At 35.3% G+C, this 13,189-nt stretch overlaps 2 protein-coding genes across 2 annotated transcripts in view; both read left to right on the top strand.

Annotated features, from left to right (window-relative positions):
- The first annotated feature begins 543 nt into the window (after nt 1-543).
- On the top strand, nt 544-1,188 carry LOC142336591 (uncharacterized). Its single transcript, XM_075385501.1, has one exon. The coding sequence runs from the start codon at nt 544-546 to the stop codon at nt 1,186-1,188; it is 645 nt and encodes a 214-aa protein (XP_075241616.1).
- A 1,931-nt stretch (nt 1,189-3,119) lies between these two features.
- The window catches only part of LOC142336125 (uncharacterized), an 81,805-nt gene continuing 71,735 nt past the window's right edge, over nt 3,120-13,189 (top strand). The window contains exons 1-3 of the mRNA XM_075384675.1: nt 3,120-3,362; nt 3,451-4,082; nt 4,981-5,035. Of these exons, the coding sequence (XP_075240790.1) occupies nt 3,357-3,362; nt 3,451-4,082; nt 4,981-5,035 (693 nt within the window). The 5' untranslated portion in view covers nt 3,120-3,356. The remainder of the gene's footprint in view (nt 3,363-3,450; nt 4,083-4,980; nt 5,036-13,189) is intronic.

Consider the following 13,189-nt stretch of genomic DNA (forward strand, 5'->3'; position numbering starts at 1 on the left):
AAGGAAACAAAAAAAAGTCGTGCGGAACAAGGCCGTAGATTGTTCGAAAAATATTTTGCAGAGGTTAGGGGCATTCTCAGGAAAGAGGAAAAAAAACTGTTACCTTCAATTGTGTACAGCATTAGAAAGGAAATGAGAGATCATTCCGAATTGATTAGCAAAAGACTTAATGACAAGTTAGCGAAGCTGTTTGAGAGACAAGACAGGCCTTTTGCGGAATGGATCTCATAAAAATGTTGTTACACTGGTCGGTGTTGAACTGCCGAAATTTGTCCTGGACGTTTTATCGTTAGGTCCAAAGTATCCAGTCAGGGAGAAATTTAATGAAGTGCACTTCCTTGCAGATGTAGACAGATTATTTCGTGAGTTGAGGGAGAACAACACTGATGGTGAAAAGATATGTGAAATAAAATCTTTTGCCAAATAGTACGCCAAGAATGTACGTGAGACACCAATGGATAGAGGGTTTAAAAAAGCTAATTATTTTTGAAAGATCACAAACTACTAGCTGTAGCTTTTGATAAAGGTAGCGGTTTTTGTGTTATGAAACAGACAACATGCTTGGATAAGCTAAATGAAATCCTGAGCTCCAGTCAGTTTGAGCCTCGAAATAGAGAAAGTGATGATCTAACAAGAAGAACGGAAGAACTGATAAAAAGCAGTTTGCATCAATTAATGAAACAGGGAAAGATAAGTGAAAAGATCTATCACAGGCTCAGGACAATTGGATCGCAACCGGCCAGGCTTTATGGACTTGCTAAAGTACATAAAAATGGTACGCCGCTTCGGCCTGTTTTGTCAATACCCGATAGCAGTTACAAGAAGCTCAATAAATTTCTCTCTCCCTTTTTCGGGAAGTTACCAGGTGCAAATATTGAGACTAAATCGAAAGATGCCAGAGCAGCTCTAGAGGCAACCAAATTGGATGATGATGAGCTAGTGGTATCTCTCGATGTAAAAAGCTTATACACCAATGTACTGGATGAGGAGGCAATTGAAATTGCGCTTAAAGAACTGTACTCCAGTGACGAGGTACCTGAGATTCCGAGGTCAGCTATGAAGAGCCTTTCGAGACTAGCCGTAACAAGTGTTCACTTTAAGTGTAATAAAATGTGGTACACTCAATCGGACGGTTTAGCAATGGGTGCTTCGCTGGCGGTAATTGTGGCAAATTTGTGGATGAAATAATTTGAAAAATCTTTGCAGAAACCAAAAAAGGGAAGGGAGATCAAAACTCCTGACACAAAGGTGATATGCATTGGCTGTAACCGACGCGTTATTTTCCGAGGGAAAGGAGTCGAGAGCGAATCATGCAAAAACCGGTTTCATGCAAAACGCCAAGGTGTCACTGACACAAAAAATCAGACCATGCAGGAAATTGTTTGGATTTGTTCCTATTGTGCAGAAAAAGGTAGGAAAGAGGACACACTGGAATTGAAATTATTCAAGAGGTATGTGGATGACATAAAATATGCACGGTAAAGGTGAACCCTTTAGATTACCTTGAGTATGCAAATTCTCTTCACAAGAACTTACAATTCACTATTGAGACACCAAACAGAAGTGGAGACCTGACATTCCTAGATCTAAACATAAACCTAAACGAAAATAGAAAAATCAGGTGTCATTGGTATCAAAAATCAACTGATACCGGCATAATCCTAAATTCCCGTTACAACATAAAACAAGTGTGATTCAAGGGACTGTGCATAGGATTTTTAATGCGACCAGCGACTGGCAGTACTTTGATATAGCTCTGAAGAAAAATCAAGAGACCTGAACTGAAAATTAGTACCCAACGGAGTGGTCCTCCGGTATTGTCAATGAGACGTTGGATAAAATAGTCGAAGGAAAAAGTCACTGTAAAACCATCCCAAAATGAACAACATCTTAAAAAAGTTAAAAGCCTTAACAATAGGGAGCCTAAACCTAAGTTTTTTGTTCAATACAGAGGAAATGTCACGCAAAATTTTGCAAGTAGACGGAAAAAATTGTGTGATATTCAAATCATTTTCACAACAGGAGAGCTAAGAACTTGCTTGCCCACCCTGAAATCACCTTTTGATAAGAATCTGAAATCCCATGTGGTAAATAAAGTTACATGTAATGGACGCAGTTCCATCTATGTTGGCCAAACCAGCCGACATGTTACCACTAGAATTTCAGAGCATCAAAAGAAGGATTCCCCTGTTGGACAACAACTTGTTGAAAGTTGTGGTACAACGCATAACGTACAATGGGAGATTCTTGAAGCATGTCGCGGGGTTGAAAAACTAATGACAATAGAAGCGATCTACATCAAAAAACTGAAACCGCAATTAAATACGCCCGATGAGTATCGGCGAAGGGAATTGACATTGAAGTACTTGTTCAAATTCAAAAATTTGACTTTTAAAATTCAAAAAATATTCTGATACATGTTAATTTGAAATTTTGTCAACCCCAAAACGTAAAAATCAAAACAGATAGGAATGAAAGTAAAAATCCCTTTTCAGGAATACAAAGTATTATAGCCGGGATTTTCATAAAATCCGGAATAAAAAATGAATTGATTTTAGTGTAATAAGTGTAAATAAGTTGTTGTAAATGTGATTTCAACTGTAATTAATTTCAAAAATTCGATGTTATTTTAACTCATTGCTTAGAATTATAGTCAAAGACAAGTTTATTTCTTTTGTAAATGATTTCATTTAATTTTTAAACCTGACGGTGAACGCAATGTTCGAAAACGTTCGTTTTAGTTAATCAATTTAAGTTTTAATTGACAATTACTTCTCTGCATCTTTAACCAAGTGGTTATTTTAGTTTACACGTTTCAGTTTTTTAAAGAAATAAGGAAAAATCGACTAGTAGAGACTGACAAAAAATTTCCAACGGACAACAATTCTGTACAACCTAGTGCTTCAGATTTTCAGAATTTTGGATACGTTTATGTAAAAATTCATTGTTTAAAATTAATTGGAAAGATTTTTGTAAAGGCTACACAGAGTAGCCCAAGTACGTACCTGACGCAATATATGCAAATGTGGAAACTGCGACAGCAATATGAAACTGACAAACTTCGACTAATGAATGAGTTCTAAACCCTGAAGAACGGACTTCAAATCTTTTTCTACTTCTACGACTACTGTTCCTACTAGAGAGCAATAGTGTATGGACTTGGCATGTTTACCAAACAATCTTCCAGGATGGTACTCAAGCGCAATGGTTTTTTGTAAATTTGAACTATTTTGTGGTCGTTGAGAGCTGGGATTTTTTATATCCGTGATAACATCAGGTGTTTTAGATATTAGATGGCTTGTGTACTGATCGTTGTGCTGGCTCTTGAAAAATGAAGGAGATCGGTTCTGTCTACTATGAAAGTAATTACAATTTTTGAATGATCTGTGAATCAGGTCTCACTTGATGAGGCTCTCATATTGAGAAATTAAAACAATATTCAATTTTTAGCCTGCTTTCGCTTTCCTTACACCGAAAAGTAACAAAGTTGCTCCTGAAAAAAGTAAACGTGTGTCGCCTTCGTACGGGTCCTCAACGATGAGCAATTTTAATAATGAGGAAGCGAGCAATCCATTTGATGATGAAGGTATTAAGGATGTGCAGTTCTCTGTATCGGTTTGCTCTCCGGCAAAGAAACCTAGAAGAGACGTGGTGAATGATGAAAATTTGGACCAGAACATCATTCGCAGTCGATGGAACGAAACTGCAGAAATAATGGATTTTGATAAGCTTCCTTTGTTTCGTGCCACGCCGCCGTCTGAGGATGAAGAAAATGCAACTGTTGTAACCTTAGATTTCTTTGTGCGTAATACCATTCTTGAGTTTCCAGCTGTGCCTGTCAATAAAACTAGAAAGATGCCATTGAAAATTGAAAATCCAAAAGCTTTTCAACAGACTGTTGAGTTTAAAAAGTGTACAAACTCAAAAGGGTTCTCAGTTTGCGGCATGACAGCAGATTCCGTTCTCTTGATTCCTGCTGGAGATTGTGTTACTCAATACATTCAGTTCAGCCCGCCTGATTCGGCAAAGAGTGGCGAAGCTTTCAGAGATGTTTGGCATTTCTATGTAGATTCCAGTTATTGGTAAGCATTCTGGTTGCTTTACAGTTGTATACCTTATGATTGGGTGCAGGGATTGGCAATTATTAATTTATTATCCAATTAAATGCAGTTAATTGATGCATCGAATTGATTGACAGGATAACAATTATCAATTTTTTGATGTAAAATAATAATTGCAATTAATTGAATGAAAAGTTTGAAAATAATAGTGAGGAAATAACCCTCCTTTTCCTTTGAATGAAAACCTTTCGTATTGACATTAGTCTTTTCAAAAAGTTTAGCTGTATGTAAATTAGCCAGAACAACAGCAAGCGTTGCGTTTGAGATTTATTTGTCTGCAAAGGTTCGAAAAAAGCGAAAAGTAATTTGGATTTGTTTGTCAAAAATCACGTTTTTTAAATGGGCAATTAATTGCCATTAATTGAGTGTTTGAAATCAATTAATAATTAAATTATTGTTTCAAATAAGAATTAATGCTTATTTCCCATATTAGCCCCCCAGCCCGCACGAAATTATAGCCCCCTCAATTAAAGAAAGAAAAATTACATTTCTCCAAGAGTAGCACAAACTGCATATATACATTAAATAAAAGTAAATTGGAAATAAAAAGGTTAAACAAAACTAAACACATAATTAAAAATATCACAAAGAATGGAGAGAGTTTAACTTAGAGAGGATTGGCAACAAGGCCTTGTGGGCCCACTTTTCAGCCAACCCAATTAGCAAAATCCCCCCAAAAATGATCTTTTTACCTTTTCCTTTAAATTTTTTTCCTTTTGTTTCCGAGCTAGGTGTCTTTCATAAAAAAGTTATGGTATAATTAATGGTTATATGACCACTAAGCTGGGGGAGTGGCTACAATGGGAAATACCCCAATTAATTGCAATTAATAATTGCTAATCTGATTTTGTGTTTCTAGGGTAAAACTGGTTCTAATAGCAAAAACTGTCATTGGGATCAACAAGACTCAGAAGGTAATTATAGTTTCTTATGTTGATTATTTCGATCTCCAGTTTATGCCCCCACTGTGCGTGCGTAAAGATTCCCGCCAAATTATGTAAATATTCACTCGCTCATTATAAAATAAGAAAAGGACTCATCAGCTATTGGAATTCAAAGTAAAAAAAAGTGATAATTAAAACTGATATCGTTTTTTTATTTCATTTTTTTTCCAATTTCGTATCCCCTTTGAATTAAGAACATAGCTCAAGATGTTCAGAACTCTGCTTTGAACAGTCTGAAAATGCAGTTGAGAAGAGAGGAAACTCGAAGGAACAAAAATAAACAGAAAATATCGATGACCAGTGAAATAATTGAGCTCATGAAAAAAAAACGACGATATTTAAGGAGAATGTCGAGGAGTTCATAAAAAAACCTGAAATGGCAATCAAGCAATTTGCAGATGAATGCGGCTCCATTACGCCTAAGTGTTGCCGTCAAATCTAAATATTCACCAGCCGACTAAAAAGTTGTCCCCCAGAGAGCTAAATTCTAATAGTGCTGATTTGCTGATAAGTGTTGTGGCTGTAGGTTAAGATGGATACATCGGTAATTACCACTGAGACGCGAAACGCATTGTGCAACTCATTAGTTTCCTTGCTGTTTGGAAGCACAGTTTCTGCCAATGAGATATCTGCCGATGATTCTAATCATTGCCGATCAAAGCGTGCGCGAACAAATGCGAGCATCATTGAGCATCACCTTGATATGCCACGGTTTCAAGGTTACTGCTGGAAATTCTCTAGCTGAGACCAAAAACAATTAGGCCCAAATTATTTAAACAAGAGTTTGGTGTGATGTCGGACTGGATTACTAGACAAGCTATTCAGGACGTTAATGGGAAAAAACCGGAAGTGAAACAGGTGTTGTACCAAGTCGACTGCATGAAAGGTTTTGACGTTAAAACAATAAAATTCTGCTCTTATTTCATGGCATTGGTTTGGTTGACAACAATTTGCGAGTCATACAGTTAATACACTACAACCAGAGACAGCTGTTGATTCTTGAGAGAAAAATAATTTTCCCATAAGAAAAGGCGTACGCCGAGAATTATTGTTGCGATCTCCTCAATCTCTGGCATGAGTTTGTCCGAAGGGTAACCAGGTTTGAGGATTGGCAGTAAGCAGGTCACCAATATTAGATACGCTGACGATACCTTGCTGTTGCTGACAGATAGGAAGGTCTACAAAACATTACAAACTTATTAGAGCGAGTAAAGCATACTGCATGGTGTTGAACGTGAAGCAAACTAAGTGATAGTTGTAACCAGGAAGGCCAGACTCAAATGCCAAAGGCTGAACCGCTTGACACTGGGACTGCGCTTGAACTGGTGGAATTTAACGTTTTGAGAGCCACACACTTGAGGAGTTAGAGACGTTAATGTTACTAGGAATCATGTACACTTGGGATGGACGAGGCGATAGTGGCTGAAATCAGTTTCTCTTGCAGAGAAAGCCGACATGGGTATAAAATGTCTTACTAAGCAACAGCTCCCTTCGATTTGGTAATTGAATGGTTTTGGGTACTTGTATCCTACCGATAGTGGCCTACAATTCTGAGACTTGTAATCAGTGTATTTGGCAACGTCCCTCTGATAATTCATGCATTGAATTCTTGGTTTTGACAATTTTGCCTTTTGAATTTTGGTTTGAATTTCCGTGGACCATCAGAGATGTTAAGTTCGTGTTATTGTTAATTAATTTTTTCGGTGTTGTCTTTGAAATTCAATGAGAATTTGTTTCCTAATTGATATTTTAACACTTTGAAATTTTTGGCAAAATAATTCAAATATCCGAATTCTGTTTGTACTGGTTTTTTCAACAGGAGGATGACTCAGTAATTTTACCGAATCTCATTGCTAAATAATGAAATGCACTGTTTTTTACTTTAATTGTTTTAATTGAATTCCAACTTTCAAAATCATTACGATGGCTTATCGTTGCTTTTTTGTTACGATGTCCTTTCCTTGTCATTCTAGTATCTGGCCTTTTTTCTCAAAGATATCTATGCTGGAGGGATTGCATACAGTTTTATTTCCTCTTCAGATATCCGTTGTTAAAATGTTTGAAGATTTTTTAAAACCTTTTTTCGCAATATATTTTTTTATTTCCTTTTGTTGGCAGTTGGTTTGACATTATACAGCTCTGGGAATTTAATAAAATTACTATTATGATTTTTAGTACTGCTTTTAATCGAAAAAAACTGATAATTGGTTTGAAGTCATTTTAACAAAAATGTCTGCGTCAACAGAGAAGTATTCAATAATTTTTTTGAAATGCCAAAACTAAACACTCTTTTTCCTGTGACTTTCTTTTTGTTTTAGTTCAGTTGAGTTTCTAAAAGTGTTATCTGATTTTTGCTTTTCCAATGTGTTTTTGAGACGCATATTTCTTAAATAAAAAGCAGTCAGTTTTTACGCTTGACATTTTTTGTTCATCTTAAAAATTCTCGGTATTTTTCAACGTTATCGGACATGTTTCTAGTAATAGAAAAATTAAGCGGGTTCATTGTTTTCTTTGTCAATTTTTTTCAACTTAAAATATACATCGTTCTGCATTTTGTTTCAATTTTTGCGCGCTTCAATGATGTCACCTAAATATTCGTTACGACAGGGTTTTAAGTTTTTTAATTTTTTTTATTTGAATCTGGTGATCCAGTGAATAATGGTTTTCAGACAGTATACCCGACGATTTAAGGCGCTTCCAGATCTGTTCATGCTATCTTTTTAATATTGTTGAGTTCAACCACTCTACAGTTGAATTTGTTTGCGTGAGGTCATTCGTTATTGCTTGCTGTATAGGTCAGTGTTTTGATGAATTTTAATCGGACATGGCTTACCTAACTCAGTTAAATGAATCCTCTACTCACTAATTAATTTTAAACTTAGAAGCTTATCTCTAAATTGAATTGAGCTCACCCAAACCTGATAATTATAAAGCTATATTAGTTCGAAGACATCAGTGCTTGAAATCAGTGCTTTGTAATTATTCAATGTCTTTTTCTGAATATTTTTGAATTGTTCTGGTACAAGGGACCTCCTCCAAGTTTTGATAATCAGCTGCTGCATAGTTTCTAGATTTAATGGAATGATTATTAATATTTTTAATAACTCTGGTTTGAGCTATATTCTGATAAAATTCTTTTTTCAATTCTTCGGAAAATTATGATCATTCTCCGATTTTATGGATCTCTATGAGCCAGTGAAACTTTTATGTTAATGACGTGAGCCAACAGATACCTTTTTATGTAAAAATAATTCAATACGCTGATGATACCATCATTCTTACATACAATACTAATCTAGAGCTGTACAAATACCTTAAAAGAAATCTGAATATTATGAGAAACAATTTGTTGTTTTGTAATCATATATATACCCAATTTGAACTGAATAAAATACTTTGGTATGTATCTTGGTTGCACTTTAAGTTTTCAAGAAGAATGGAAAAACATAGTACGCAAAATGGCGGCAGGTATAAAAACATTGAAATGTAGTTCTTGCCCGTTCACTGAGCAGACAAGACTATTACTTATGAACGCCTTAGTGATAAGTCATTTACACTTCTCAGTTCTTTTACTAGCCAGTTCGAAAAAGCTGCTTCGTTACTTTGGAGAAACAATTAAACTGGGCTGCGAAGACGTGCTTCAATCGCAGGATGAGCTTCAAGATAATGCAAGTTTTGACCTGAAACCAAAAAGGTCACATTCTCCCAGCATAGTTTTTCTGGGAATACAAAGTACTAAATTATTTTATGAAACTTACAGAAAGAAGTTTCCAATTTTTGAAATACTACACTTACCAACATCAAATCTGTGGAATTTAACGTTTTGAGAGCCACACACTTGAAGAGTTAGAGACGTTAATGTTACTAGGAATCATGTACACTTGGGATGGACGAGGCGATAGTGGCTGAAATCAGTTTCTCTTGCAGAGAAAGCCGACATGGGTATAAAATGTCTTACTAAGCAACAGCTCCCTTCGATTTGGTAATTGAATTGTTTTGGGTACTTGTATCCTACCGATAGTGGCCTACAATTCTGAGACTTGTAATCAGTGTATTTGGCAACGTCCCTCTGATAATTCATGCATTGAATTCTTGGTTTTGACAATTTTGCCTTTTGAATTTTGGTTTGAATTTCCGTGGACCATCAGAGATCTTAAGTTCGTGTTATTGTTAATTAATTTTTTCGGTGTTGTCTTTGAAATTCAATGAGAATTTGTTTCCTAATTGATATTTTAACATTTTGAAATTTTTGGCAAAATAATTCAAATATCCGAATTCTGTTTGTACTGGTTTTTTCATCAGGAGGATGACTCAGTAATTTTACCGAATCTCATTGCTACATAATGAAATGCACTGTTTTTTACTTTAATTGTTTTAATTGAATTCCAACTTTCAAAATCTTTACGATGGCTTATCGTTGCTTTTTTGTTACGATGTCCTTTCCTTGTCATTCTAGTATCTGGCCTTTTTTCTCAAAGATATCTATGCTGGAGGGATTGCATACAGTTTTATTTCCATTTCAGATATCCGTTGTTAAAATGTTTGAAGATTTTTTAAAACCTTTTTTCGCAATAATTTCTTTATTTCCTTTTGTTGGCAGTTGTTTTGACATTATACAGCTCTGGAAATTTAATAAAATTACTATTATGATTTTTAGTAATGCTTTTAATCGAAAAAAAACTGATAATTAATTGGTTTGAAGTCATTTTAACAAAAGTGTCTGCGTCAACAGAGAAGTATTCAATCATTTTTTTGAAATGGCAAAACTAAACATTCTTTTTCCTGTGACTTTTTTTTGTTTTAGTTCAGTTGAGTTTCTAAGAGTGTTATCTGATTTTTGCTTTTCCAATGTGTTTTTGAGACGCTTATTTCTTAAATAAAAAGCAGTGAGTTTTTACGCTTGACATTTTTTGTTCATCTTAAAAATTCTCGGTATTTTTCAACGTTATCGGACATGTTTCTACTAATAGAAAAATTAAGCGGGTCCATTGTTTTCTTTGTCAATTTTTTTTAACTTAAAATATACATCGTTCTGCATTTTGTTTCAATTTTTGCGCGCTTCAATGATGTCACCTAAATATTCGTTACGACAGGGTTTTAAGTTTTTTAATTTTTTTTTATTTGAATCTGGTGATCCAGTGAATAATGGTTTTCAGACAGTATACCCGACGATTTAAGGCGCTTCCAGATTTGTTCATGCTATCTTTTTAATTTTGTTGAGTTCAACCACTCTACAGCTGAATTTGTTTGCGTGAGGTCATTCGTTATTGCTTGCTGTATAGGTCAGTGTTTTGATGAATTTTAATCGTACATGGCTTACCTAACTCAGTTAAATGAATCCTCTACTCACTAATTAATTTTAAACTTAGAAGCTTATCTCTAAATTGAATAGAGCTCACCCAAACCTGATAATTATAAAGCTATATTAGTTCGAAGACATCAGTGCTTGAAATCAGTGCTTTGTAATTATTCAATGTCTTTTTCTGAATATTTTTGAATTGTTCTGGTACAAGGGACCTCCTCCAAGGTTTGATAATCAGCTGCTGCATAGTTTCTAGATTTAATGGAATGATTATTAATATTTTTAATAACTCTGGTTTGAGCTATATTCTGATAAAATTCTTTTTTTTAATTCTTCGGAAAATTATGATCATTCTCCGATTTTATGGATTTCTATGAGCCAGTGAAACTATTTAAGGCTTGAAATAAGAATACTGGATAGTATCTTGAGACAATGAAATGCTTTTCAAGTTATTGATATTACGAATTTTAGAAGGATTTCTTTAATTTTTTTCTTTTTCTGAGTTTAACTATCATTACTGGCCAACGAAACTTTTTAATTCTCGCAGATGGGTTACATGACAGAACTCCAAAGAGAAAAAAATGTTTGGGCACATTTTTTTCGTTGCGAAATCTGGATACTTTTCTAAATTTTGCACTTTTCAGTTTTTTCTGTGTAATTTAAATACTGACAAGAATTGAAATCTAGAGGTTGCAGAGTCGAATATCATCAAGGAAATTTTTTTTAGCTCTTTGTGTGGGGCTTTCTTTCCGTCTCTTTCTCGTCAACGTTTTCTCTCACACTATATTTCTCTCTCTCAACTCGTTTGTTGATGCCGCACTTCAGCTGCTGTTATGTGGCGTGGTGTCATCTATTACCCTCATTAACGCTGAATTATAGTAGAAATATGTGAGCAAATGTTCTTTTAACATAAATGACTTAACTAACACTTTTTAGGAAATCATTGTTAATTGCTCTCAAACGAAGTTTGTAGCAATTATATAAGTCATGTGGTTCTTTTTTTCATGCGAATTTTTTTCTTGACTGATTTCTTGTCTGACCCATTTTGACTTTTCGTCCTCGGAAACGAGATAAAGAAAGAGCGCCCAGTGGACATAAAGTTCTATTAGAGCCTTTCAGCTCACTATTCTCCAACTAGGCGATTCACAGAAACAGTTTTGGAGATTTATACCTACGGTGTGAAGGGCAGTTCTTAGAAAATGAGCCCCCCTCCCACATCAGCCCCTCACCCCAATCCCCACCCCTGCACATCTTTCAGGCCGCAAAAGCCCCGTGCAACCAAAGAACCCCTACCAACGTTGCCCCCTACTGCCCCCATTGTACCCCCTTCCCCAGCGGGGCTCACCTCACGCCTTTTACTAAACCGTGGCCGGCTGCTGATAGAGCCAACCGCTCGCCGGTTGTTTGGGAGCATTTCGCCCAATGTTAGCTGATTTTTTTTGAACAATTTTGGGTTTTTTAGAAGATGCTTTCAGAAAATTGATTTGTAGGTTACAGGAATAAGAATACAAGGTGAACTTCTGTGATTTATTCTCAAACTGTATCATCGGTTTTCTGTCTATAATCAAATTCAATTCCGATCAAAAATGTAACTCCGTCAGGAAGCCTTCATGAAGCTCAATCGAAAGCAAATGTATGTATCTATAATACAAGCGTTGTAAGAAATTTCCCATTAATCAGAACTTCCGGAGGCACAAAATATTGTTTTGGGGAGTACCATAATCGGGGAATTAGAAACCGACAAAACTACTCCAACCGATGTTACAGAAAATGCACATGAGGATTCGACGTTACTAGAAACATTGGGAATGCTAAAGAAATACCCAAAGACGAAAATGAAAAAGTAATATTGCTATATGGGACACAGTTTTGCCAAATTCGAATGCTAGACGAAAGATGTATTTGAATAATACAAACAATTGGTTAAATTATGGCGAGAGAAATTGAATCAAACTTTGCTTGATGACAGCAATCCCGATGAAAAATACGAACACGAATTTTGCAGAAAAATAGACTGTGTGATGAAATAATGATTTAAACTAAACAAAAATGATTAAAGATCAAAGGAAAAACGGATAACGGGGGCCTTTAAATTGATTTACTGGATTAAGAGAATAGCGAATACAATAAACTGTTTCACGGCAATGTTAACCTAAATTATCGAACTGGAATTCCATTTCTGACAATCCATGTTTTTCATATTCTACTGAACATTTCGGATGCTCTCTTCTCGAAATACCGAAAGAAACAGCCTACATATGTCAATAGAAACTCTCGTCTCTAACAGTTCAAGCTGTAAAAAAATGTCGATAAAAACTGTTGTAAAGAGACAGTACACTAACGACAGTACACTAACACGTCATATGTGTATCCATACAACAACATGCTTTGTATAGATACTCACCTTGATAATGTGAACTATGGTGAGGTCAGAAATAAATAGAAAAGTGTGAAAACCTCGTTATGATCAATAAACGATATCTGTTTTTGGTTTCCGTGCGTTTGTCTGAGGCCTATCGTCGTCCCGCGTCTCCGCGAACCGTGGGAAAAAGACTGCATGTTTGAATTGTAAAATGTTTTACTTTTTGTTGAAAATGCCTTGCTGTACGACATAGTGCTTTTTTATGTATGAAATTTATAAGTAGTTTTATTCTTTTTGAATTTTTCAAATACTTGTTAAAATGTGGTGACGTTGAAGGTAATCCTGTGCCACTGATAATTTATGAAAGTTTACTGAAAAGATCCATGATGCTTCTTTCAATTACATTGCCGGACTTCGGTCAATAAAAGGGAACAAATGAAAAAATACTTATTAGAGTCCT

Source organism: Convolutriloba macropyga, chromosome 3 (genome assembly GCF_964194025.1).
Source record: "Convolutriloba macropyga chromosome 3, txConMacr16.3, whole genome shotgun sequence".
NCBI lineage: Eukaryota > Metazoa > Xenacoelomorpha > Acoela > Convolutidae > Convolutriloba > Convolutriloba macropyga.

Excerpts from the sequence above, each read along its gene's own strand:
- LOC142336591 (XM_075385501.1), top strand. The coding sequence starts at position 544 with ATGAAACAGACAACATGCTTGGATAAGCTAAATGAAATCCTGAGCTCC.